Source organism: Trachurus japonicus, chromosome 3 (assembly GCF_045865225.1).
Source record: "Trachurus japonicus isolate A0001 chromosome 3, Traja_1.0".
Taxonomy (NCBI): domain Eukaryota; kingdom Metazoa; phylum Chordata; class Actinopteri; order Carangiformes; family Carangidae; genus Trachurus; species Trachurus japonicus.
In genome coordinates this window covers 292,120-319,146 of record NC_140909.1, presented here as the reverse complement: position 1 = coordinate 319,146, position 27,027 = coordinate 292,120, and the positions used below count along the sequence as shown (strand labels likewise).

The 27,027-nt window shown below is 44.0% G+C and overlaps 1 protein-coding gene across 2 annotated transcripts in view; it reads right to left on the bottom strand.

Moving 5' to 3' along the window:
- Window positions 1-16,626: 16,626 nt before the first annotated feature.
- LOC146989357 (lactadherin-like) overlaps window positions 16,627-27,027 on the bottom strand; it is a 39,717-nt gene continuing 29,316 nt past the window's right edge. For both annotated transcript variants that reach the window (XM_085804626.1, XM_085804621.1), the window contains exon 10: window positions 16,627-17,581. In XM_085804626.1, the coding sequence (XP_085660752.1) occupies window positions 17,438-17,581 (144 nt within the window). In that variant the 3' untranslated portion in view covers window positions 16,627-17,437. The remainder of the gene's footprint in view (window positions 17,582-27,027) is intronic.

Sequence of the window (27,027 nt, the reverse complement as noted above, 5' to 3'; positions counted from 1 at the left end):
AATCACAGGGAATTGTGGAAAAAGCTAACGGAGTGTTAAAATCTAAGTTAGCAAAGATCATTGCTAACAGCCAGTATAGGTTGAACTGGGTAGATGCTTTACCTTTGGCACTAATGGGAATGCGAATGCAAACTAACCGAATGACACATCTAACACCGCATGAAATGCTTACTGGAAGACCAATGCTGGTCCCCTTCTTCAGGGGCCCGTATAAAGGTCCACCACTTGAACAATGTGAAAGAGAATTGACATGTTATTTACAGCAGCTGACTCAAATATACAAGGTTATATCTCAACAGGTCAAAGGAGCAGTGGAGAACAGAGAAGCTGTCATTCCAGAACCGCTCAAGAGTATTGAACCAGGAGACTGGGTCTACCTGAGGGTGTTTAAACGCAAGTGGAATCAACCAAGAAGGGAAGGCCCTTACAAAGTCATTATAGTAACACCTACTGCTTTGAAAGTAGAAGGTAAGACTCTCTGGTATCATTTGAACCACTGCTGCAAAGCAGAGAGACCACCTGGAGCCACAAGTGATCCACAGGAACCAGAAGGGGACGGCCACGCCTCCCCGCAGGGACAGATCCAATCGCAGGGGAATCTAAGGGACGGCCACGCCTCCCTGCAGGACCAGACGCAGCCCGAAGAAATAGTGAAAGAAAGACGTTCTAAGAGACTGGTGTAGCCGGGACGGGTCTGCAGGGTCCCGACTACGCTGTTCGTGTGTAGTACTCTGCGTTCATTCAGTGACCAGGGGACACGGGGCTGATTCTCACATCAATTTTATTCCTGCATGACGGTGACATGAGACACAATGTGAGTGCAATGGTCATCTCCTCTCCACATAACTCCTCTCCCAGTGAGGGACAGCGCAGACTGGGGAGAAAGGAAGCTACGTACCGTCATGTCCTCAAACTTTCAAAATAAAAGCTCAGATTTGTAAAAATAAAAGAAATACAAAAATAAACCCACAAAAACTTGAATTATATTGCTGATAATCCATATTTAAAGTGAAAATAAACTGAAACACATCATGTGATGGATTTTGGTGAAATTAATAATAATAAAATAAAATAAAAAATACCAAAATATGTTGTTTCCTTTTTCTATCTGTTACATTCACCCCTCCTTAATTTCTCCAAAATCCTGAACATATGGAGAGTATTGTATTCAATAATCGAAAATGATGAAAGGGATACAATGTTCAAAATTCACTCAAACCAAGATGTCCCCTGGAATCTAAGTCCTTAAACCAGCATATAAAGCTACTTATATAATAAGTTCAGAAAGAACAGAAGTTGATCAGGCTACTGCATCTCCTAGTTAATATGATGCCTTGTACATCACATAAAATCTTGGTACACAATCCCACATATGAGAACATTTCCCACATCAAATCAAAAGAATACATTTACTGGAAAATACCACAACAAAAACAGGCTATGCCTCTATTGTTCCACTTTAAAACAAAGTCATCAAAGACTGGGACTTTCTTCTGAACCCATGTATACCCCTTGGTAGTGGTTTCTGCACCATATTCTCTATCAGTCTATTAACTGCTTTAACGACCCTGCCTGTACGTGTTCTGACAACATGTCTCTCAGGCCCTGAATCTTGTGTAGGTGCCTGACTATCATTCACTGTTGTGGGCATGATGTCACAAGGTCTTATCTCACTCATGTCAGGAAGACTGGTTAAAGGGTCATTCTGCTCATTGGTTAAAGGGGACTTGGGAATCACACTGGAACCAGGTGAATCTCTTGGAGGTGAGACTTCCTCTCTTTGTCCTATGCTTCCACTGCCTGCAGGGTCAGCTTCAGAACTTCCAAGTGACATCCGATCAGAGTCTCTGATTGGGGAACACGTTGTCTCATCCTCCTCTTCTGACTCTCTGTCCTCTCCCGATGACTCACAGTCAGCATCAGATGACATGCACACCCATGAGCAAGTCCGGTCCCCTGGATTTTCCTCCGCCAGATCACTCAAGGTATCAAGTGGCTGAGGCCGAAACTCACTGATCTCGTCTGAGGTGCCTGGATCTGGTTCCGCACTGGTTTGTTCAGGGATTGGTAAAAAGCTCACATCCAAAATCAGATTCCGATGTACCACCTTGGTCTTCCCACTCTCATCCTGAACTTTGTAGATGTGGGTTTGGGGATTACGATCTATAACTGAATAGATTGTGGGTTCCCACTTGTCCGCCAACTTCCTTTTTCCTCTCTCTGCTTTGTTGGCGAGCAGAACTCTGTCCCCAACATTCAGACAGGTGCCTCGAATCTTTTTGTTGTAGCCATCGGCTTGATGTTGCTGCTCTTTCCTTGTATGCTGTTGAGCGATATTAGCAGCTTCATGCAGGCTTGCCATCAGTTTGCTGGCGTAGGTGTTGTAGTCAACCACACTGGCATCCTTCAAGACCTGCTTGAAAACCATGTCCACCGGGAGTCTAGGGACTCGACCGAACATCAAGTAGAATGGGGCGTATCCAGTTGTTTCATGCATGGTGGCATTGTAGGCAAAAGTCAGTGTCTGTATCTGTTGTGCCCAGTGTTGCTTAGCTGCCAGGGGTAAGGAGCGTAACATACTGCCAAGCGTCCTATTGAATCTTTCAGTCTGCCCGTTTCCCATTGGATGGTATGCGGTCGTGTGTGACTTTGCTACCCCTGCGAGACTGAGGAGTTCTGAGATGAGTTTGCTTTCGAAATTGGCTCCCTGATCTGAATGTATCCGCTCTGGAAAACCATATATGCAAAATACATTGTCCCACAGCTTCTTCGCAACCTGTTTCGCCGTCTGGTTTACACAGGGGAAAGCATGAGCCAGCTTTGTAAAGTGGTCTGTTATGACCAAGACATCCACTGACCTCTGTTTGTTATCTTCAGCACTCCAAAAATCGATACACACCAACTCCATGGGTGCAGTGGTGCAGATGCTCTCCAGGGGAGCCCGGGCAGCTGGTTCAGGGCTTTTTGCTAGGATACATCGTTGGCAGCATTTCACATAGTCTTTAATGTCTCTTTCCATCTGCGGCCAGAAAAACCGCTGCCTGGCAAGGTGCAGGGTCCTGGCCTGTCCCTGATGTCCTGCGAGGTCATGCACACCAGAGAGAGCCTTGACTTTCAGGGCAGCCGGTAAGACAAACTGGTACCTTGTATGTCTAGTAGAGGGCTCTTTAAATGTTCTATAGAGAACTCCATCTTGAACTTTCAGACGATGCCACTGTTTACAGAGGGCTCGTGCTCTAGAGGCTAATCTGTTTCTCTCCCTCCTAGATGGCAGATTTCCCCGTTCCACCAATAGCAGGACGTCCTGGATGTCTGAGTCTGACTCCTGACTACGCCGAAGCTCCTCAAGAGACAGAGCTGGGAGTGTGTCTTGTTGTGAGGGCGCCATCTGAGGAAGAAACTTGAGAAACTGTACTGCTCGAGACTCCGCAGCCACTTCCCACTCAGTGTGAGCTTCACAGATGGACTTAACATCAGAAGAGCCCTGACCTCCAGCTCGATTACAACCAGGAACACGCGTGGTCACAGAGCCTGACTCATTTATCTGAAGACATTGAACCTTGCACCGAAAAACATCCTGTACTCCTTCCTCCTTTGTCCCCTCAGCCTCCGCCAAAAGATCCTTGTACGGCTCACTCATCAACCTTTGACTCACTGACCTGGTGAAGGGGTCCCTACTCAAGGCGTCCGCCACAATGTTTTTTGTTCCAGGGATATGTTTGATGTCAAATGTGTATGGAGATAGTTTTGCAACCCATCGCTGTTCGCATGCGTCGAGTTTCGGCTTGGTCATTATGTAAGTCAATGGATTATTATCAGTCCATACTGTAAAAGACTGACCCTTTAACCAATGACTAAATTTTTCGCAAACACTCCACTTGAGCGCTAAAAACTCCAAACGATGAGCAGGATACCTCTTTTGTGAGCCAGTGAGAGTCTTGCTTGCAAAGGCGATTGGACGAGCCTTGGCTTCACCCTCTGAGAGCTGAGACAAAACTGCCCCGAGGCCGTCGAGAGAAGCGTCGATGGACAGGATCAGCGGTTTGGAGAAGTCCGGGTGAGTGAGGACCGCGCAGTTCAACAGCTTCTCCTTGAGGCTGAGGAAGGAAGAATCACAGTCAGCAGTCCAGTCTGTAGGTTTGAGTTTTCTGAAGACCCCTGGCTTCTGGTTGGATTTTCCAACCCTCCCTCTCCGCTTTTGACCAGCTGTGAGGGCAAACAAAGGTTTTGCGATTGAGGAGCAGTTCGGTATAAAGTGTTGATAGTAAAATATCATACCAAGGAATGACTTTACTCTCCGAACTGAAGGCGTGCAGCCATCATCTTCCATCAAGTCTTTCTTTGTCATTTTGACAATCACTTCCACTTTTCCTGGGTCAACAGCAACCCCATCACCATCGATAATGTGACCGAGGAACTTCACAGACTGTCGCAGCAGGTGACACTTTTTTGGGCTTAACTTCAGATTATATTCTCTTAGCCTCTGAAAAACAACCTCCAGCCTATTGAGGGCTTCCTGCTCTGATGGGGCAAAGACCAGGAGGTCATCTAAATAGCATAACAGGCTGCTAAAGTTAAGGTCACCAAAAATGCTAAGCATCATTCTCATAAAGGATGCGGGACTATTACAAAGGCCCTGTGGCATTCTGTTATATTCATGTAAGCCCAGTGGTGTTGTGAAGGCGGTATATTTTTTGTCTTCTTCATACATGGGCAGGTTATAAAACCCTGATGTTAAATCCATGGTACTAAAAACAGAGTTCCCACCGAGGGCAGCCAAACAGTCCGCCTGATGAGGCAGAGGGTGAGCGTCTTTAATGGTCCTCGCATTCAGCCATCGGAAGTCTGTGCATATCCTGAGGTCACCATTCTTTTTCCAAACCATCACGAGGGGGGAAGCGAATTCACTCACCGACTTCCGAATGATTCCCTGCTCCTCCATCTCGGTGAGCACCTGGCGCAGTTTTTGATAGTGAGCTGGAGGGACTCTGCGATATGGGAGGCGGAAGGGACGGTCGTCTGTGAGCCGAATCCTATGCACGAAGCCTTTGGCTTCTCCACAGTCAAGGTGGTGTTTTGAGAACACATCCTGATATTTTTCCAGCATTTCTACCAGCTGATTCTTGGTAGAGGGGCTCACCTGGCAACCATCAATGTCGACGTCTCCCAAGCCAAGGTCTTTCAGTCTCTGTTTCAGGTCAGTGTTATGAACAGTGTTTTGTCGGTCATGTGTTTTCTTGTCTGTGTCGCTCTCTTTCTGACAGGAGCCCTGAAGCAGTGTGAAGTCTTCGGCGGCGATGCAGGGAGAGACATCTGCCAGCTTGCAGTTTCTTTTTAGGGTGAGAGGCTTTTCAGTGACATTGGTCACTCTCATCGGAGTCCAGCCATCTCCCCACAAAGGTGTGACCACTCTACCAACCATGATGCCTCGGGGGACACACCTGGACGAAGTGGGCTCCACCACCACCGTGCTTCCAGGTGACATCGGGACATTACTGGGTAACCTGCCCCATAATAGGTACTCCTGCTGGGGTTGTAGTGTCACCGCCTGAGTCAGCTTAACTGTGCCCACCTTGTCTGGTACATCCACCCCTCTCCATCTCGTGAGGCTGGCCATCATCTCCAGAAACTGCTCACACTCCTGAGACTCCTGTGCACTGCATGAGATAAGTTTCCAGTAATTATCATCATTCTTCAACTGATGGACAACATACTTCAACATATTGGTGCCTATGATGATCTCATCTTTCTGACCAGCAACCACCAGGACTGGAACCGTGCACTTTACACCATACAATCCCAGCTCCATCTCATACATGCACTTGGGGCTCACCTGTACTCCTCCACAGCCGACCAGGATAATGCGCTGCGTCTGTTCTTTTTGTTGTGTCAGAATTTTCTCTGATAAGAGTCTCTGTTCTGCTGTCTCATTTATTGTGCAGGCCATGGACCCAGAGTCGAGTAGTCCTTGCAGCTGAGCAGAACCATTGACTGTCACTGGAGCATGAAATAATTCACCAAATGGTTCAACGTTATGGATGTTTTGGATAACTACTGTGCAATCTTCTGGCATTGCTTTGCACACATTTGCATACACCTCTTTTAAATCTTCTCCAGCTTCGAGGGTTGTCTCTTTAATGCTCACACGCCCCCTCTTCAAATGTGAGCCATCTAGTTTAAAGATGCTGCACGTTGTTCTTCTCTAGACTGAGACTGGATGGGATGGGGCGGGGCATTATGTCTCGACCTACGTTGTTGACAGTCTCTCCTCCAGTGACCTGGTCGGAAACAGCTCATGCACAGGTTCTCCTGCCTGCAGTGCATCGTGGTGGAGTGGTCAGTGGCCTGGCAGACTTTACATTTACTCCGTTGGAAAACGTTTGCTTGCTCTCTGTTTGGTGCTGCAGCTACTACTGCCTGAGCTTTCTGCTCCAAAACACGATCTAGCAGGCTGATGAGTGAGTGGATGCAAGCGTTCTCAACCGGAGGAGTGGATGATGGCCCTGTCATGTTCTGTTCACAGGTAAGCTCCCTCACATTGTCAGTAGCTACATCTTCCAGCGTTGAAATCTGAACATGAGCACCAACCTGCCGGTGTTGTGGCGGGCGGCATGTTTTACCTTGATTTTTTGTCTTGGCCTCTCTCTGATGTTCGATGAGGTGCTCCTGTACCTCATGCGATGTCCACTTCTCTGCTGTTCTACATTTCAGGACACTGGAGAGTGCAGGGTCAGGACAATGTTTCACAAACATCATTGTAACTTCATGAGCAGGGGTCTCAATGTACCTTCCTTGCCTCTTTAAACACTCATCAGCCACATCCACTGCTTTATTCAGGCGGATCCAATAGTCCATTGGATTCTCTCCAGCCAGAGGTAAGGTGTTGTAAAAATCTGCTAAGGGCATCGAAGAATATGTTACCTCACTGAAATGTTGTTTAAGAATGTCAAAAACAAGCTTGGGGTCCTCAGCAGGCTTTAAGGATGGGATGCTGCGTAGAGTGACCTTGACAATATCCCTAGCTTTTCCCATCAGTCTTGACATTATTTCCTGGGAATGTTCCTGGGGCGGAATACCCCTTTTCTTCAGGTAAACATCCATTACTTCTTCCCATTCATGTACTGTGTGTTTGTCGGTTCCATCACCTCTGAAGTGTGGAGGCTCTTTAACATCTGCCTGCATCACAAACTTCACCCCTGTCATATTTAACTCAGAATGACCCTCTCCTCTGTTTGCACTAGGTGTGGGAATACTTTTGTCATTGTGACTGTCTGTAGTCTTTTGTATCTGGTTTGCAATGCTCTCACCAATTTCGTGAGCTAACTGAGTTATGAGGCTCCCAATGTCTGGAGAACTAATGCCTTCATCAGACCTGTGTTGCATGGGGGAAAATGTACTCGTGTGCATATGAGTGGAGGATGATGTACGGGGGCGTACTGCACTAGCCCCTCTCCCTATGCCTGAAGAACTAGTGGCTGGGTTGAGCACATGTTTTGGAGTAATGCTATCATGATACACTTGAGTGGAAGATAAAGCTGGGTGACCTACTGTACCCTTAGTTGGAGTTGAATCTCCCAGAAACATGCCCCTCCCAAAACTCATTGCAACAGCACCCTCATCAAAGCTAAGTACCTTCTTTATATTCCCACCATCAGCCATATTAGCCAAATGTATTCGACTTTCATTCACTGATATCAAAAACAGGTAAGTAACACTTAGCATGTACACAAACAAAACAAACAAAAAAAATTCACAAAGTCAAGTTATGGAGATGAAAATATCATTAACCCTCAGTATCTCAAAAGAGGAAAAAAAAAATTCCCACTTTTTTTCTTTCTATTTTTTTTTTTTTTAAGTGTCAAAACCCCTGGAATGTCCCTTTACTTGTTACAACAACCACCGGTGATCACTCTGGCGATGATCCGTGGAGAAGATATCCGGGTCACGGCACCAATGTAGCCGGGACGGGTCTGCAGGGTCCCGACTACGCTGTTCGTGTGTAGTACTCTGCGTTCATTCAGTGACCGGGGACACGGGGCTGGTTCTCACATTCAACTTTATTCCTGCATGACGGTGACATGAGACACAATGTGAGTGCAATGGTCATCTCCTCTCCACATAACTCCTCTCCCAGTGAGGGACAGCGCAGACTGGGGAGAAAGGAAGCTACGTACCGTCATGTCCTCAAACTTTCAAAATAAAAGCTCAGATTTGTAAAAATAAAAGAAATACAAAAATAAACCCACAAAAACTTGAATTATATTGCTGATAATCCATATTTAAAGTGAAAATAAACTGAAACACATCATGTGATGGATTTTGGTGAAATTAATAATAATAAAATAAAATAAAAAATACCAAAATATGTTGTTTCCTTTTTCTATCTGTTACACTGGCACTGAAGCAAAATGCAGGAGGAACAAAGACCCTCTGACAATAATGTTAAACTAGAACAAATTAAAGCAGAAAGCCGAGAAAGACCAAAACAGGCTACTATAACTACATTAAAACAGACACAAAGCGTGATTATATGGAGGAAAAGAACAGCTGGAAGAAAGCCAAAACATAAATACATTTTATGTAGAGGAGGTGCAGTAGTAGCACTTCTCATATTGATTTACTATATAATAATCTCTAGTCATGTTGAAATTAAAACTGGACAACTAACAGCTGATTGTGCACTGGCAGCAGGATTGTTGGCTATTAAACATGAACAAATACCAGCAAATGAAGAAGTTAACCTTACCTATGTGAGAAGCTGTATGTATAATTTAACAGTGGTAAGGATATTTGGACGCTCGATTGTTGAAACCCTGCCAGTTGCAAAAAGATGCCAAATTGACGCAGTAATAAACATGAGGATGAGCTGTGACAATGATCAATGCACTGATCAATTAATGCAAAAATCAATAATGAAACAAGAAACAGCCAAATTAATGACGCTTAAATATGGCCTACGTGAACGACGCGAGACACCAAAAGTAACCTGGACAAAATTAGGAGGGGGAACAAACATGTTCTACCAGTGGATGAAATTTTCAGCTCAGCAAGTAAGTAGTAAAGACTGTATTGCATGTTATAATGCAAATAGGCCATCAAAAATTCTGCCGCTTCCAGGAGCTGATTCAACATTCTGTCAGGAAAAGATGACGTGCTTTGGTTATTGTACAATGAAATTAGCAAGCGGAACTCAGAAAGGGTGGTCTAATGACACTTATATCTGCCCTAGGATATTACCCCATGATTTGGAAATATTAATTCCTCCAAATGCCCTAATAGCTAATACCATGGTCCATCCATTTTGTATTGCGAGAGGAAAACCACTGGTCAGAGCGCTGAGAGGAACTGTTATTAAAGATCAAAGAGTTCAGTGCTCCGATGTACGCTTTAACAGTACAAGGACGAAATATAAACAATCCACACTTATTCATTATTGTAACACAACAGAGAAATCAAGTATGCAATGTAAACAAATACAAGAGGACGGTGGCATATGGTATTTGATTCAAAATAATACTCATGTGAATTCTATGGATCTGCCTTCACTGGCAAATGGTACAACACCTTTGGCTGATATCTTTTGGATATGTGAAGGTAGTGACAAGTTAACTATTACATTATCGCCTGATTGGACTGGTATATGTGCCCCAGTCATGGTGACAAGCCAATTAACAGTGTTGAAACCATCTGTTAATTCAGCTGAAAGAAGTAAAAGAAGTCAGTTTGAAAAGTGGACTAAAGATGAAAAAGTTTACATATCATGGAAACAAGAACCTGAGGGAATGCCTGAAAATGAAGCGGCTATTAGTACAGCATGGATTCGATCTGGTAAGGGAATAGGATGGATACCGATGGTGGGAACAATAGTGAATTCACAGTATATAGCCAGAAACAGTAAGTGGGTAAATTATTTATGGTACAACCAGCAGAGATTTATCAATTGGTCCATAGCCACTGCAGAAGTAACACAGAAACAGTTACATGCTACTTCATTAATGGCCATACAAAATAGATTTGTCATAGATACAATTACAGCGCCCGACCAAGGTGTTTGCAGCTATATTGGGGAAGACTGCTGCACCACAATACCTTTACACACAGGAGAGAATGGTAATTTAACCCGCATGTTGAACATAATGAAAAGCTTCAGAAATGAACATGTTGCAAATTCAAACTGGAATACAAAACCTGACATCTTAGAAAAGATTTGGGGAGCGTTGGACAAATTGTCCTGGAAAAAGATTCTGCATGTAGTGGGAATGGTAATTGGCACACTGATATTAATGATTATTATCGTACTTTGTTGTGTATTCCCCATGATTAAAATATTGATAAAAAGAGCTACTGGAGTTATAGCTGGACAATATTCATTGAGAATTGATGAAGAAATTGACCTTGATGTTGTGGAAACTATGCAAATGATTGACGGAGATCAAAATAGTGAAGAAATAGGCTTACAACTACTAGACGAATAAAATGGGACGGAAAAGGGGAAGAAACAAATCAAAATTAGAGAAAGTATACCACGAATGTTTGCAACCTATCTTGAACCAATTGCCCCTAGGAACAATTTTAGCGAAAGAATCAAAGACCTTTATACAATATAGCCGTCAGTCAGTACACTCCGCAACATTTCCATTTATACCAAAACCTTACGAAGTTTGTTTGGAAAAACTAAAATATGAAAATTGGAGAAGAGTTACTTATCAGTTAAATCGAGATCTTACTGTACGTGTTGATGGGCTCGCTTTAACATACAGATATGATGTGATTAATCTGGAGAAGAAATATTGTATGCCATTGTTCACTAAAGGTAGAATAGAAATTGTGTCAGTGCATTATCAGAACTCACTGTTATTCAGCACTCATGAAATCGTGTCAAGATATGGAACAGAAGCTTTTGAGATGTTAATAAAGCCATATAAGATTAGATCTACACTTTATGAGGGATCTTTTATAGTAGCAATAGGAATGAAGGCATTAGAAGAACAGAAGAACTATCAGAATGATTCTGAAAGCTGGAAAGATGAACTAATCAATCTTTATTTGTTGTCCATATAGATTAACATGGCTGACCAAAGTGGAAGTGCCAGGCAGGGAAGTAACGAGGGTGGACAGAACCAGCCCTCCCTGCCTAGCCACTGGCCAAATACTTCACCTTATTTCAATCCAAACCAGAGAATTCAGAGCCAACCAACTAACCAACCAGGTGGCCAAGATCGACACCTCCCACCAAATGCGATGATCACGAGTCCATTCCCGGTGCCAGGATATGCAGAGAATTGGAGTCAACTAGGATACCCGTTTTACAACATCAATGGAGGAGGACCTACGCTGATGCAACGAGAGATGGGGTTTGCCCAATCTCAGATGTCACAACACCCATCCGTAGTCAGTGAAGAGCAAGGAGTGCCCTCTACTGGCCGCAGTTATGGGTTGCTTGGATTTCCACAAGTGCCTGGATGGATGTTTGGGGATCCATCAAGAATGAGTCAATTGATGACACAAGAAACCCAAAAACGAGATGCGGCAACACAGTGTCCGGAGTATTGGGGTTTTGACCTTCGACCAACTACATCACGTGGGGAAATGGCGACACGGTCGGTGTTTACAGGGATGTTGATACCTTCTCCTGTCACCACTTCCAGTGTTGGATTAAACCCTGCTTCCAGGCAGGGAAGTCTGAATGAGCTGATGTCATCCAACCTTCAAGGCCTTGTCGCACCCGTTTCCAGCAGTGGAGGAACGGGTCAGGCATGGGCTTCACAGTCAACACCACATAATACGAGCAGGCGCTTTGAGGGTGGAGAAGGGGTGACTGACGTACTGGCCCCGTATTCGCCCAATACGACATCACTACTGGGTGACATTGCATCAGTGATGGAGTCATCTGATTGGGATAAAGGGGGTGAAGGTACATCACATGGCATCGACGTCCAAGGAAGGGTCTCTCAGAGTAAAGGAACCCCTCGTATGGGAGTAACCATACCAGCTAGGGCTGAGCCTTCCATCCTGCTTGTACAAAGAGTAGGAAGGGGTCAGGATCCTCAGCCTCCTAGTAATCAAGGATGTGTAAAGGAGGCTTATCTGAAGAAGGCACCTTGGGCCAGAGCTCGCCTTGAAGAAGAAACAGATGAGCAAAGATTCGAGAGAATGGAGTGTGCTGATTTTAGGGAAGCAGTCAAGACCCTTTCACCTGTGTGCAGAGCGTACATACGTGCAGAGAGGGAGAGGATTATGAAGTTTAAATACAGAGAGAGAGTGAAATGGGGTTTAGGGAAAGAAGAGGTTGAGGGTAGACATCGTGTCGACAAGATTCTTGAATGCTACTACTGTGGCATACTTCATTTTGTCTGAATCATGTAGACAGTTCAAGGTTTGAAGGATGAATAAGTGAAGGAAACATTGCATGCTTTTATATATCTATCTTTTACACGAGAGCACAATTTCATTTTCTTGTCACTTGAGCACTCTTTTTATTATATTTTGTGTTAAAGGGATTATAATCTTGTAACTAAGTTTTGAGAGCCTTGAGGAGAAACATGTAATTGTCATCATTTATCATGTTTTGAAGATTCTCGTATTGTGTGTATTTTATTTTTGGTTTGGTTTTGATGTCTGATGTATTACTTTTATGGACTCTGTCATTATTTTGATTTATGTTGGACTTCCTTCTGTCCCGATTTAGTTAAGGGTGGAATCCATGACTACATGTAGGTTGACATGTTGAATTCATCAATTGGGATTGTTTGTGACTTGGCCAGTCACACAGGGGGGAATGTTGTGGTATTTTTCATCATAGATGACATGAAAGTTTGTAATAGGTTAATGCTGAAAGACAATATTATGCTACTATTAAAAAAGACATATACTCATTATGTATCTATTAGTTTAAGATTTAATGTTGATCATCTTAAATGATCACAAATGATTATATAATGTTTTGTTCTGTATATCTAATTGAAAGGAGTATGTTTTGTGACTTAAAGATCAGCCAACTGTTTATGTGCAGCCAGAGAGAGAGAGGGGTAGATCAGAGGTCAACTAGCAAGCAGGTTCACATTATTATGCAGGGTCTGTGAAGGCGGTTGCCATCGCCTTTTCCACGTCTCCCATCTGATAGAGTTATGGCAGTGGGGATGGGGACGAGGGGAATTGGGACCCTCAGAGAACAGTCTGGTGAATCGACTTGAGAATAGACCTAGGCCTATATAAGCCTTCAACTTTTGGTAAGGAGTCAGTCACTTAACTACTCCTAGATGTATGTCTTGGGGTGTGCTTTGCATGCAGCCTGATACTTTGTTACTTTTCTTTTCAAACTTTGTATCTGTAAGTGGCTCGGGTTGAACTTTGTTTGCTTTCTGGTTAAAGGAAATAAAAGACAACTCTATGTCGGATCCATCCTTTCCAGCGAGTTATTTTGAGTCCAGAATTTATTTTTGGGGTGAGATGTAAGATTAGTTATTTAGCCCATTTTTCTGATCTTCATCAAAATGATGTAAATACAAATATTTAGGTATGGATGTTTAGAACGCTATGTAAATTGATAATTCTTACCTTTCTATTGTTTTTACTTACCTGCCCAGGGACTATGGATGGAAAGTAGCTAGTGAGATAAATCCGGTACAAGGCATCTCTTCTCATCTCGAGACTAATGTTATTTTGTACATTGTCCCTGATACAAATAAACTTATTAAACTAAAACTAAACTAGGTACTACAATGGCATAAATAGTCATACAACTAGCATAACATTTGGCAGAGAGTATCTTGACACATAGGGGGAGGCAGGAAAAAAAGATTCTGGGGTTTGTTGCAACTGGATTTTAAGATATCACCCTCAACATCCCAAAAAAGACCAAAAAAAAGTACTGTTCGCCTGACAAATTCTCATGAAAATTATTATTTTTCAGCACTTTATGTAGAATATCTATGCTTAACATGTATATAGAAAACTTCCTTAAGAAGCTTAACGTAACTTTTTCTTAGGGAGCTATGAGGGTTAATTCATAAGCTTCCATTTGAGTCCAAGATAGTCTTTCTATCTCCAAAGCCCCACTTGCTGTGGCCAACGGTCTTCTCTATCTATCTGTTCACTTTGGGGAGACCAGAAATAGAATGGTTTCTGATCATGCCAGTTAACATGGAGTTTTTCACAGTAGGTGTTGCATTGTTTGGAGACAGCCTGTAGCTTTCCAGTAGCTAGTAGAAAGGCTATCTTGGACTCAAATGGCATTACTAGGCAGATTTCAAAAAATGTCAAAATATCCAAAATTCTGTTATCAAGACTAAACTCTGATAATCCACAAATTACATCGTGACAGCGAGTAAATGTTGGTGATTTGTTTTTAACAGTGTTTTGCTTCAGAAGAGAAAATATGATGTTTACAAATGCCACTCTTCAAACTTCAACTTTATACTTTACTTATCTACTTCAACTTTTACCACTCTTACATTGACTCCAGTTGATCACATGAGAGCAGAACTTAAAATGTTTTCAGAAATTCAGTTTTTGAAATAAAATTCTGATATTTGCCAAACTTCATCAACCATGAATCCAGAATTCTGTCAATTTCTTTGGAGGAAGATTGAAAATGTATTTATCAAGAATTGGATTTTACATGTTTACAGTTAAACGTTTTCATGGACTGTCGGCTAAATTTTTCAAATATCAATAATCCGAGTGGTAACTTAGTGGAGGACGGTCTGAAGATGCAGTTGCAGCAAGTTTGGTGTCAACTGAGCAAAAATTGTGGGAGAAGAAAAGTTTGTGTGAGTGATGGACTGTCACTTCATAATTTGTAATGAGTTTAAATGTAGAAAAGTTTCTAAAGTATTGGGGCGACATCTTGGTTTGCAAAGTTGCAAAAATGTAGCTCGTATGGTTGGTCTGGTAGGAATCTTAAAAGTTCACAGCTTTCTAACAGCTTTCTAACAGCTTTCTAACAGAACTTTCTAACAGCTTTCTAACAGAACTTTCTAACAGCTTTCTAACAGAACTTTCTAACAGCTTTCTAACAGCTTTCTAACAGAACTTTCTAACAGCTTTCTAACAGAACTTTCTAACAGAACTTTCTAACAGCTTTCTAACAGAACTTTCTAACAGAACTTTCTAACAGCTTTCTAACAGAACTTTCTAACAGCTTTCTAACAGAACTTTCTAACAGCTTTCTAACAGAACTTTCTAACAGCTTTCTAACAGCTTTCTAACAGAACTTTCTAACAGCTTTCTAACAGAACTTTCTAACAGCTTTCTAACAGAACTTTCTAACAGCTTTCTAACAGAACTTTCTAACAGCTTTCTAACAGCTTTCTAACAGCTTTCGAACAGAACTTTGTAACAGCTTTCTAACAGAACTTTCTAACAGAACTTTCTAACAGCTTTCTAACAGAGCTTTCTAACAGCTTTCTAACAGAACTTTCTAACAGCTTTCTAACAGAACTTTGTAATAGCTTTCTAACAGAACTTTGTAACAGCTTTCTAACAGAACTTTCTAACAGCTTTCTAACAGCTTTCTAACAGAACTTTCTAACAGCTTTCTAACAGCTTTCTAACAGAACTTTCTAACAGAGCTTTCTAACAGAACTTTCTAACAGCTTTCTAACAGAACTTTCTAACAGCTTTCTAACAGAACTTTCTAACAGTTTTCTAACAGAACTTTCTAACAGAACTTTCTAACAGTTTTCTAACAGAGCTTTCTAACAGAACTTTCTAACAGAACTTTCTAACAGCTTTCTAACAGTTTTCTAACAGTTTTCTAACAGAACTTTCTAACAGCTTTCTAACAGCTTTCTAACAGTTTTCTAACAGAACTTTCTAACAGAACTTTCTAACAGCTTTCTAACAGTTTTCTAACAGAACTTTCTAACAGCTTTCTAACAGTTTTCTAACAGAACTTTCTAACAGCTTTCTAACAGCTTTCTAACAGTTTTCTAACAGAACTTTCTAACAGCTTTCTAACAGTTTTCTAACAGAACTTTCTAACAGCTTTCTAACAGCTTTCTAACAGTTTTCTAACAGAACTTTCTAACAGCTTTCTAACAGCTTTCTAACAGAACTTTCTAACAGCTTTCTAACAGAACTTTCTAACAGCTTTCTAACAGAACTTTCTAACAGTTTTCTAACAGAACTTTCTAACAGCTTTCTAACAGTTTTCTAACAGAACTTTCTAACAGCTTTCTAACAGAACTTTCTAACAGTTTTCTAACAGAACTAACAGAACTTTCTAACAGCTTTCTAACAGAACTTTCTAACAGCTTTCTAACAGTTTTCTAACAGAACTTTCTAACAGCTTTCTAACAGTTTTCTAACAGAACTTTCTAACAGCTTTCTAACAGAACTTTCTAACAGTTTTCTAACAGAACTAACAGAACTTTCTAACAGCTTTCTAACAGTTTTCTAACAGAACTTTCTAACAGCTTTCTAACAGTTTTCTAACAGAACTTTCTAACAGCTTTCTAACAGCTTTCTAACAGAACTTTCTAACAGCTTTCTAACAGAACTTTCTAACAGCTTTCTAACAGAACTTTCTAACAGAACTTTCTAACAGCTTTCTAACAGAACTTTCTAACAGGCGTCTTCCTTTCTGGACGTTGCCCGACCTCCCAGTGACAATAAACACACAGATTTCTTTCCACATTTAATACATGATCTCAGTACAAGAACAACAATGATTAAAAAATGTAAAACAATGTTTATTTTCTACACATTTCACACGTGTTGTAAAAAGAATTAAATTATATGTAAGAATGAAGCAGAAAAACCTGTTAAATGGGTAAAAAACAGACATCACATGAAAAAAAAAAGCCCCACGGTTTGTTTTTCTCTCACTTGATCGACACCATTTGTTCAGATGTGAAAATCTTAATTTTCCTCTCTTGTACATATCCTCTCTTCCGGTATATTGCACGATTTATTGCACTGGTCCTGCGTCACTAGACTTGTTTGTGCTTGAGTAACAAAACAGCAGCTGAATAGAGATGTAGTGAGTTGTGTCCTCTGTTTAAACTATAAAGACGAGCACAGTTCTTCCCTAATGTGGTGCTGCAGACGTAGAAAGCAGAGGAACAAGACCATCAACCAATCAATCAACCAACCAACCAACCAACCAACCAACCAACCAACCAACCAACCAACCAACCAATCAATCAATCAATCAACCAACCAACCAATCAATCAATCAACCAATTTAGATCAGAAAGAACAAACAATACAGGCCAAGAACGAACTTGTGCAAATTCTGTCTAGACTAAAACTAAAAGCATGGATATCTAACAGAGGACTCTCCATCAGCTCTGACATGTCCAACAACGGTATTAACATCAAAACGTCTCTAGTCCCAAAGTGCTACGAGTGTTAAGTCCAAACTATTCAGCAACACGACCTCCAGATGAACCAGACTGTCTGAAGCTCTGTCCTCGGAGGAGAAGCAGAGTTTCTAGTCGTCGCAGCCGAGCAGCTCCATGCGCAGCGCCACGCGCTCATGCCACTCCCACGGGACGACGCGGACGAAGCGGGCGTAGAACGGCGGCTCAAACAGATTCTTCTTGTGGGTGTTGTTGTCCACGTTTCCCTGGAAAAGCTGAGCACAAGAGTTGTAGTTGTGGTTAATTGGTCAGAATAACATGCAGTGGTTTTATTGATACCAACTGATTCAATCCAGTGCTTCAGTTTTATATCGTTACTTTATATAAATAAACTTAAAATATAAAAAGAACAATGCGTCAAAATGTATTTCTGTAATTTCCACTACTCCTTTATTTAACTTTTAAAGGGACAGTTCAACATTTAGTCAGGTTCTCCTCTCACCATAACCCCTATAGTCACAGCAGTAGGTTCACCACCTTTAATTATCGGTGCATGTTGTTTTGAGATGGGCGGGGCAGAGACGTGAGCTGCTCAGTGAACACAATGGAGGTGAACGGTGCAAAAACTCATCAAATACACAATCCAACAACTCCACAACGCTCTGGTGGACAAGTTGTGAGCTGCACATTCACCACGCCATGAGATAATAACACAACGTTACCACACAGAGTTGTTTTAGAGGGAAATGCAGCCGGAACTACATTCCAGACACGGCTGCTGCTGGGCGGAGGGATTTCAGAAGAGAAAGTAGTTCAGAGTATTTGCTTCATGTGTCGTAATCAGTGGCGTGCACAGACTTTTTGAAGGGCAGGGGCGAAAAGGAAAAAAAAGGGCACATAATAGCGCGTCCTCGCCACTGAAGAGGGCACTTTAGCACGCGTCTTGGCTTCCCTGAGGGCACTTTAACACGTGTTTTAGCTCCCAAGAGGCCACTTTAGCACATGTTTTGGCTCCTAGATGTGGCTCCTAGAGGGCACTTTCAGGGCTGCCAAGTTTCAGAAAATGACAAGAGTGAGACTGTAGCGACATGGTGCGTTTGGGCGGCGACCACAGGTCGGCGGCGAAAAAATTTTGGCCTTTTTTAACATCAATTTGGCCTGTTTTAATATCGATACCTTAAGACTAAAAAAACGTCGATGTGGCCTGTTTTAACACGTGTTTTGGCTCCCAAGAGGGCACTTTAACATGTGTTTTGGCTCCTAGAGGGCACTTTAGTACACGTTTTGGCTACCATGAGGGCACTTTAGCACACGTTTTGGCTCCTAGAGGGCACTTAAGCATGCGTTTTGGCTCCCAAGAGGGCACTTAAGCACGCGTTTCAGCTCCTAGAGGGCACTTTAGCACACGTTTTGGCCCCCATGAGGACACTTTAGCACGTGTTTTGGCTTCCAAGAGGGCACTTTAACGCGCGTTTTGGCTCCCAGGGGGTACTTTAGCACGCGTTTTTCAACAATTGGGCCACGAGGGGGGGCGACCGCCCCCCCTGCCCCCCCCCCTGTGCACGCCACTGGTCGTAATGTTACATAATGTTACATAATGTTACGTTATTATCTCATAGCGTGGTTCAGAGCCTCAGGCAGCGTCATTATGTGGAGCAGCTGCCGCTTTTACAGGTTGTTTCTGGTTTGGTTCCGGCTGCTGCAGCTGAAGGACGAAGTCTGGAAGTCTGGATGTCTGGAAGTCTGGATGTCTGGAAGTCTGGATGTCTAGAAGTCTGGATGTCTGGAAGTCTAGAAGTCTGGATGTTTGGAAGTCTGGATGTCTAGAAGTCTGGATGTCTGGAAGTCTGGATGTCTAGAAGTCTGGATGTCTGGAAGTCTAGAAGTCTGGATGTTTGGAAGTCTGGATGTCTAGAAGTCTGGATGTCTGGAAGTCTGGGTGTCTGGATGTTTGGAAGTCTGGATGTCTGGATGTCTGGAAGTCTGGATGTCTGGAAGTCTGGATGTCTAGAAGTCTGGATGTCTAGAAGTCTGGAAGTCTAGAAGTCTGGAAGTCTGGAAGTCTGGATGTCTGGATGTCTGGATGTCTGGATGTCTAGAAGTCTGGAAGTCTAGAAGTCTGGATGTCTAGAAGTCTGGATGTCTGGAAGTCTGGGTGTCTGGATGTTTGGAAGTCTGGATGTCTGGATGTCTGGAAGACTGGATGTCTGGAAGTCTGGATGTCTAGAAGTCTGGATGTCTGGAAGTCTAGAAGTCTGGATGTCTAGAAGTCTGGATGTCTGGAAGTCTGGGTGTCTGGATGTTTGGAAGTCTGGATGTCTAGAAGTCTGGATGTCTGGAAGTCTGGATGTCTAGAAGTCTGGATGTCTGGAAGTCTGGGTGTCTGGATGTTTGGATGTCTAGAAGTCTGGATGTCTAGAAGTCTGGAAGTCTAGAAGTCTGGAAGTCTGGAAGTCTGGATGTCTGGATGTCTGGATGTCTGGATGTCTAGAAGTCTGGAAGTCTAGATGTCTGGATGTCTGGATGTCTAGAAGTCTGGAAGTCTAGAAGTCTGGATGTCTAGAAGTCTGGATGTCTGGAAGTCTAGAAGTCTGGATGTTTGGAAGTCTGGATGTCTAGAAGTCTGGATGTCTGGAAGTCTGGGTGTCTGGATGTTTGGAAGTCTGGATGTCTGGATGTCTGGATGTCTGGATGTCTGGAAGTCTGGGTGTCTGGATGTTTGGAAGTCTAGAAGTCTGGATGTTTGGAAGTCTGGATGTCTAGAAGTCTGGATGTCTGAATGTCTGGATGTCTGGATGTCTAGAAGTCTGGATGTCTGGAAGTCTAGAAGTCTGGATGTCTGGATGTCTGGATGTCTGGATGTCTGGATGTCTAGATGTCTGGAAGTCTGGATGTCTGGATGTCTGGATGTCTGGATGTCTGGATGTCTGGATGTCTGGATGTCTAGATGTCTGGAAGTCTGGATGTCTGGATGTCTAGATGTCTGGATGTCTGGATGTCTGGATGTCTGGATGTCTGGATGTCTAGAAGTCTGGATGTCTGGAAGTCTAGAAGTCTGGATGTCTGGATGTCTGGATGTCTGGATGTCTGGATGTCTAGATGTCTGGATGTCTGGATGTCTGGATGTCTGGATGTCTGGATGTCTGGATGTCTAGATGTCTGGAAGTCTGGATGTCTGGAAGTCTGGATGTCTAGATGTCTGGAAGTCTGGATGTCTGAATGTCTGGATGTCTGGATGTCTGGAAGTCTAGAAGTCTGGATGTCTGGAAGTCTAGATGTCTGGATGTCTGGATGTCTGGATGTCTGGATGTCTGGATGTCTAGATGTCTGGAAGTCTGGATGTCTGGAAGTCTGGATGTCTAGATGTCTGGAAGTCTGGATGTCTGAATGTCTGGATGTCTGGATGTCTGGAAGTCTAGAAGTCTGGATGTCTGGAAGTCTAGATGTCTGGATGTCTGGATGTCTGGATGTCTGGATGTCTGGATGTCTGGAAGTCTGGATGTCTAGAAGTCTGGATGTCTGGAAGTCTAGAAGTCTGGATGTTTGGAAGTCTGGATGTCTGGATGTCTAGAAGTCTGGATGTCTGGATGTCTGGATGTCTGGATGTCTGGATGTCTAGAAGTCTGGATGTCTGGAAGTCTAGAAGTCTGGATGTTTGGAAGTCTGGATGTCTAGAAGTCTGGATGTCTGGATGTCTGGATGTCTGGATGTCTAGAAGTCTGGATGTCTGGATGTCTGGGTGTCTGGATGTCTGGATGTCTGGAAGTCTAGAAGTCTGGATGTCTGGAAGTCTAGATGTCTGGATGTCTGGGTGTCTGGATGTCTGGAAGTCTAGAAGTCTGGATGTCTGGATGTCTGGATGTCTGGATGTCTGGATGTCTGGAAGTCTGGATGTCTAGAAGTCTAGAAGTCTGGATGTCTGGATGTCTGGATGTCTGGATGTCTGGATGTCTGGATGTCTGGAAGTCTGGATGTCTGGAAGTCTGGATGTCTGGAAGTCTAGAAGTCTGGATGTCTGGATGTCTGGATGTCTGGATGTCTGGAAGTCTGGATGTCTGGATGTCTGAATGTCTGGATGTCTAGAAGTCTGGATGTTTGGAAGTCTGGATGTCTAGAAGTCTGGATGTCTGGAAGTCTGGGTGTCTGGATGTTTGGAAGTCTGGATGTCTGGATGTCTGGATGTCTGGAAGTCTGGGTGTCTGGATGTTTGGAAGTCTAGAAGTCTGGATGTTTGGAAGTCTGGATGTCTAGAAGTCTGGATGTCTGAATGTCTGGATGTCTGGATGTCTAGAAGTCTGGATGTCTGGAAGTCTAGAAGTCTGGATGTCTGGATGTCTGGATGTCTGGATGTCTGGATGTCTGGATGTCTGGATGTCTAGATGTCTGGATGTCTGGATGTCTGGATGTCTGGATGTCTGGATGTCTGGATGTCTAGATGTCTGGAAGTCTGGATGTCTGGAAGTCTGGATGTCTAGATGTCTGGAAGTCTGGATGTCTGAATGTCTGGATGTCTGGATGTCTGGAAGTCTAGAAGTCTGGATGTCTGGAAGTCTAGATGTCTGGATGTCTGGATGTCTGGATGTCTGGATGTCTGGATGTCTAGATGTCTGGAAGTCTGGATGTCTGGAAGTCTGGATGTCTAGATGTCTGGAAGTCTGGATGTCTGAATGTCTGGATGTCTGGATGTCTGGAAGTCTAGAAGTCTGGATGTCTGGAAGTCTAGATGTCTGGATGTCTGGATGTCTGGATGTCTGGATGTCTGGATGTCTGGAAGTCTGGATGTCTAGAAGTCTGGATGTCTGGAAGTCTAGAAGTCTGGATGTTTGGAAGTCTGGATGTCTGGATGTCTAGAAGTCTGGATGTCTGGATGTCTGGATGTCTGGATGTCTGGATGTCTAGAAGTCTGGATGTCTGGAAGTCTAGAAGTCTGGATGTTTGGAAGTCTGGATGTCTAGAAGTCTGGATGTCTGGATGTCTGGATGTCTGGATGTCTAGAAGTCTGGATGTCTGGATGTCTGGGTGTCTGGATGTCTGGATGTCTGGAAGTCTAGAAGTCTGGATGTCTGGAAGTCTAGATGTCTGGATGTCTGGGTGTCTGGATGTCTGGAAGTCTAGAAGTCTGGATGTCTGGATGTCTGGATGTCTGGATGTCTGGATGTCTGGAAGTCTGGATGTCTAGAAGTCTAGAAGTCTGGATGTCTGGATGTCTGGATGTCTGGATGTCTGGAAGTCTGGATGTCTGGATGTCTGAATGTCTGGATGTCTGGATGTCTGAATGTCTGGATGTCTGGATGTCTGGATGTCTGGAAGTCTAGAAGTCTGGATGTCTGGAAGTCTAGAAGTCTGGATGTTTGGAAGTCTGGATGTCTAGAAGTCTGGATGTTTGGAAGTCTGGATGTCTAGAAGTCTGGATGTCTGGATGTCTGGATGTCTAGAAGTCTGGATGTCTGGATGTCTGGATGTCTGGATGTCTGGAAGTCTGGAAGTCTGGATGTCTGGATGTCTGAATGTCTAGAAGTCTGGATGTCTGGATGTCTAGAAGTCTGGATGTCTGGATGTCTGGATGTCTGGATGTCTGGATGTCTGGAAGTCTAGAAGTCTGGATGTCTGGATGTCTGGATGTCTGGATGTCTGGATGTCTGGAAGTCTGGATGTCTGGATGTCTGAATGTCTGGATGTCTGGATGTCTGGATGTCTGGATGTCTGGAAGTCTAGAAGTCTGGATGTCTGGATGTCTGGATGTCTGGATGTCTGGAAGTCTAGAAGTCTGGATGTCTGGATGTCTGGATGTCTGGATGTCTGGATGTCTGGATGTCTGGAAGTCTGGATGTCTGGATGTCTGGATGTCTGGATGTCTGGATGTCTGGATGTCTGGATGTCTGGATGTCTGGAAGTCTGGATGTCTGGATGTCTGGATGTCTGGATGTCTGGAAGTCTAGAAGTCTGGATGTCTGGATGTCTGGATGTCTGGATGTCTGGATGTCTGGATGTCTGGGTGTCTAGAAGTCTGGATGTCTGGATGTCTGGATGTCTGGATGTCTGGATGTCTGGATGTCTGGATGTCTGGATGTCTGGAAGTCTGGATGTCTGGATGTCTGGATGTCTGGATGTCTGGAAGTCTGGATGTCTGGATGTCTGGATGTCTGGAAGTCTGGATGTCTGGATGTCTGGATGTCTGGAAGTCTAGAAGTCTGGATGTCTAGATGTCTGGATGTCTAGAAGTCTGGATGTCTAGATGTCTGGAAGTCTAGAAGTCTGGATGTCTGGAAGTCTGGATGTCTGGATGTCTGAGTGTCTGGATGTCTGGATGTCTGGATGTCTGGATGTCTGAATGTCTGAGTGTCTGGATGTCTGGATGTCTGGATGTCTGGATGTCTGGAAGTCTGGATGTCTGGATGTCTGGATGTCTGGATGTCTGGATGTCTGGATGTCTGGAAGTCTGGATGTCTGGATGTCTGGATGTCTGGATGTCTGGATGTCTGGATGTCTGGATGTCTGGAAGTCTAGAAGTCTGGATGTCTGGATGTCTGGATGTCTGGATGTCTGGATGTCTGGATGTCTGAATGTCTGAGTGTCTGGATGTCTGGATGTCTGGATGTCTGGATGTCTGGATGTCTGGATGTCTGGATGTCTGGAAGTCTAGAAGTCTGGATGTCTGGATGTCTGGATGTCTGGATGTCTGGATGTCTGGATGTTTGGAAGTCTGGATGTCTAGAAGTCTGGATGTCTGGATGTCTGGATGTCTGGATGTCTAGAAGTCTGGGTGTCTAGAAGTCTGGATGTCTGGGTGTCTGGATGTCTGGATGTCTAGAAGTCTGGATGTCTGGATGTCTGGATGTCTAGAAGTCTGGATGTCTGGATGTCTGGATGTCTGGATGTCTGGATGTCTGGATGTCTGGATGTCTGGAAGTCTAGAAGTCTGGATGTCTGGATGTCTGGATGTCTGGATGTCTGGATGTCTGGATGTTTGGAAGTCTGGATGTCTAGAAGTCTGGATGTCTGGATGTCTGGATGTCTGGATGTCTGGATGTCTGGATGTCTGGGTGTCTAGAAGTCTGGATGTCTGGATGTCTGGATGTCTGGATGTCTGGAAGTCTGGATGTCTGGATGTCTGGGTGTCTGGGTGTCTGGGTGTCTAGAAGTCTGGATGTCTGGATGTCTGGATGTCTAGAAGTCTGGGTGTCTAGAAGTCTGGATGTCTGGATGTCTGGATGTCTGGATGTCTAGAAGTCTGGATGTCTGGATGTCTGGATGTCTAGAAGTCTGGATGTCTGGATGTCTGGATGTCTAGAAGTCTGGGTGTCTAGAAGTCTGGATGTCTGGATGTCTGGATGTCTGGATGTCTGGATGTCTGGAAGTCTGGATGTCTGGATGTCTGGGTGTCTGGGTGTCTGGGTGTCTAGAAGTCTGGATGTCTGGATGTCTGGATGTCTGGATGTCTGGAAGTCTAGAAGTCTGGATGTCTGGATGTCTGGATGTCTGGGTGTCTGGGTGTCTGGATGTCTGGATGTCTGGGTGTCTGGATGTCTGGGTGTCTGGATGTCTGGAAGTCTAGAAGTCTGGATGTCTGGATGTCTGGATGTCTAGAAGTCTGGATGTCTGGATGTCTGGATGTCTAGAAGTCTGGATGTCTGGATGTCTAGAAGTCTGGATGTCTGAATGTCTGGATGTCTGGATGTCTGGATGTCTGGATGTCTGGATGTCTGGAAGTCTAGAAGTCTGGATGTCTGGATGTCTAGAAGTCTGGATGTCTGGATGTCTGAATGTCTGGATGTCTGGATGTCTGGATGTCTGGAAGTCTAGAAGTCTGGATGTTTGGAAGTCTGGATGTCTAGAAGTCTGGATGTCTGGATGTCTAGAAGTCTGGATGTCTGGATGTCTGGATGTCTGGGTGTCTGGATGTCTGGATGTCTGGAAGTCTGGATGTCTAGAAGTCTGGATGTCTGGATGTCTGGGTGTCTGGATGTCTGGAAGTCTAGAAGTCTGGATGTCTGGATGTCTGGATGTCTAGAAGTCTGGATGTCTGGATGTCTGGATGTCTAGAAGTCTGGATGTCTGGATGTCTAGAAGTCTGGATGTCTGAATGTCTGGATGTCTGGATGTCTGGATGTCTGGATGTCTGGATGTCTGGAAGTCTAGAAGTCTGGATGTCTGGATGTCTAGAAGTCTGGATGTCTGAATGTCTGGATGTCTGGATGTCTGAATGTCTGGATGTCTGGATGTCTGGATGTCTGGATGTCTGGATGTCTGGAAGTCTGGAAGTCTGGATGTCTGGATGTCTGGATGTCTGGATGTCTGGATGTCTGAATGTCTGGATGTCTGGATGTCTGGATGTCTGGATGTCTGGATGTCTGGATGTCTGGATGTCTGAATGTCTGAATGTCTGGATGTCTGGATGTCTGGATGTCTGGATGTCTGGATGTCTGGATGTCTGGATGTCTGGATGTCTGGATGTCTGGAAGTCTGGAAGTCTGGATGTCTGGATGTCTGGAAGTCTGGATGTCTGAATGTCTGGATGTCTGGATGTCTGGATGTCTGGATGTCTGGATGTCTGGATGTCTGAATGTCTGAATGTCTGGATGTCTGGAAGTCTGGATGTCTGGATGTCTGGATGTCTGGATGTCTGGATGTCTAGAAGTCTGGATGTCTGAATGTCTGGATGTCTGGATGTCTGGATGTCTGGATGTCTGGATGTCTGGATGTCTGGATGTCTAGAAGTCTGGATGTCTGGATGTCTGGATGTCTAGAAGTCTGAATGTCTGATTGTCTGAATGTCTGGATGTCTAGAAGTCTGGATGTCTGGATGTCTGGATGTCTAGAAGTCTGAATGTCTGAATGTCTGAATGTCTGGATGTCTAGAAGTCTGGATGTCTGGATGTCTGGATGTCTAGAAGTCTGGATGTCTGGATGTCTGGATGTCTGGATGTCTGGATGTCTGGATGTCTGGATGTCTGGAAGTCTAGAAGTCTGGATGTCTGGATGTCTGGATGTCTAGAAGTCTGGATGTCTGGATGTCTAGAAGTCTGGATGTCTAGAAGTCTGGATGTCTAGAAGTCTGGATGTCTGGATGTCTGGATGTCTGGATGTCTGGATGTCTGGGTGTCTGGATGTCTGGGTGTCTGGATGTCTGGATGTCTGGATGTCTGGATGTCTGGAAGTCTAGAAGTCTGGATGTCTGGATGTCTGGATGTCTAGAAGTCTGGATGTCTGGATGTCTGGATGTCTGGATGTCTAGAAGTCTGGATGTCTGGATGTCTGGATGTCTGGATGTCTAGAAGTCTGGATGTCTGGATGTCTAGAAGTCTGGATGTCTGGATGTCTGGGTGTCTGGATGTCTGGATGTCTGGATGTCTGGATGTCTGGGTGTCTGGATGTCTGGATGTCTGGATGTCTGGATGTCTGGATGTCTGGAAGTCTAGAAGTCTGGATGTCTGGATGTCTGGATGTCTAGAAGTCTAGAAGTCTGGATGTCTGGATGTCTGGAAGTCTGGATGTCTGGATGTCTGGATGTCTAGAAGTCTGGATGTCTGAATGTCTGGATGTCTGGATGTCTGAATGTCTGGGTGTCTGGATGTCTAGAAGTCTGGATGTCTGGATGTCTGGAAGTCTAGAAGTCTGGAAGTCTGGATGTCTGGATGTCTGGATGTCTGGATGTCTGGATGTCTAGAAGTCTGGATGTCTGAATGTCTGGATGTCTGGATGTCTGAATGTCTGGGTGTCT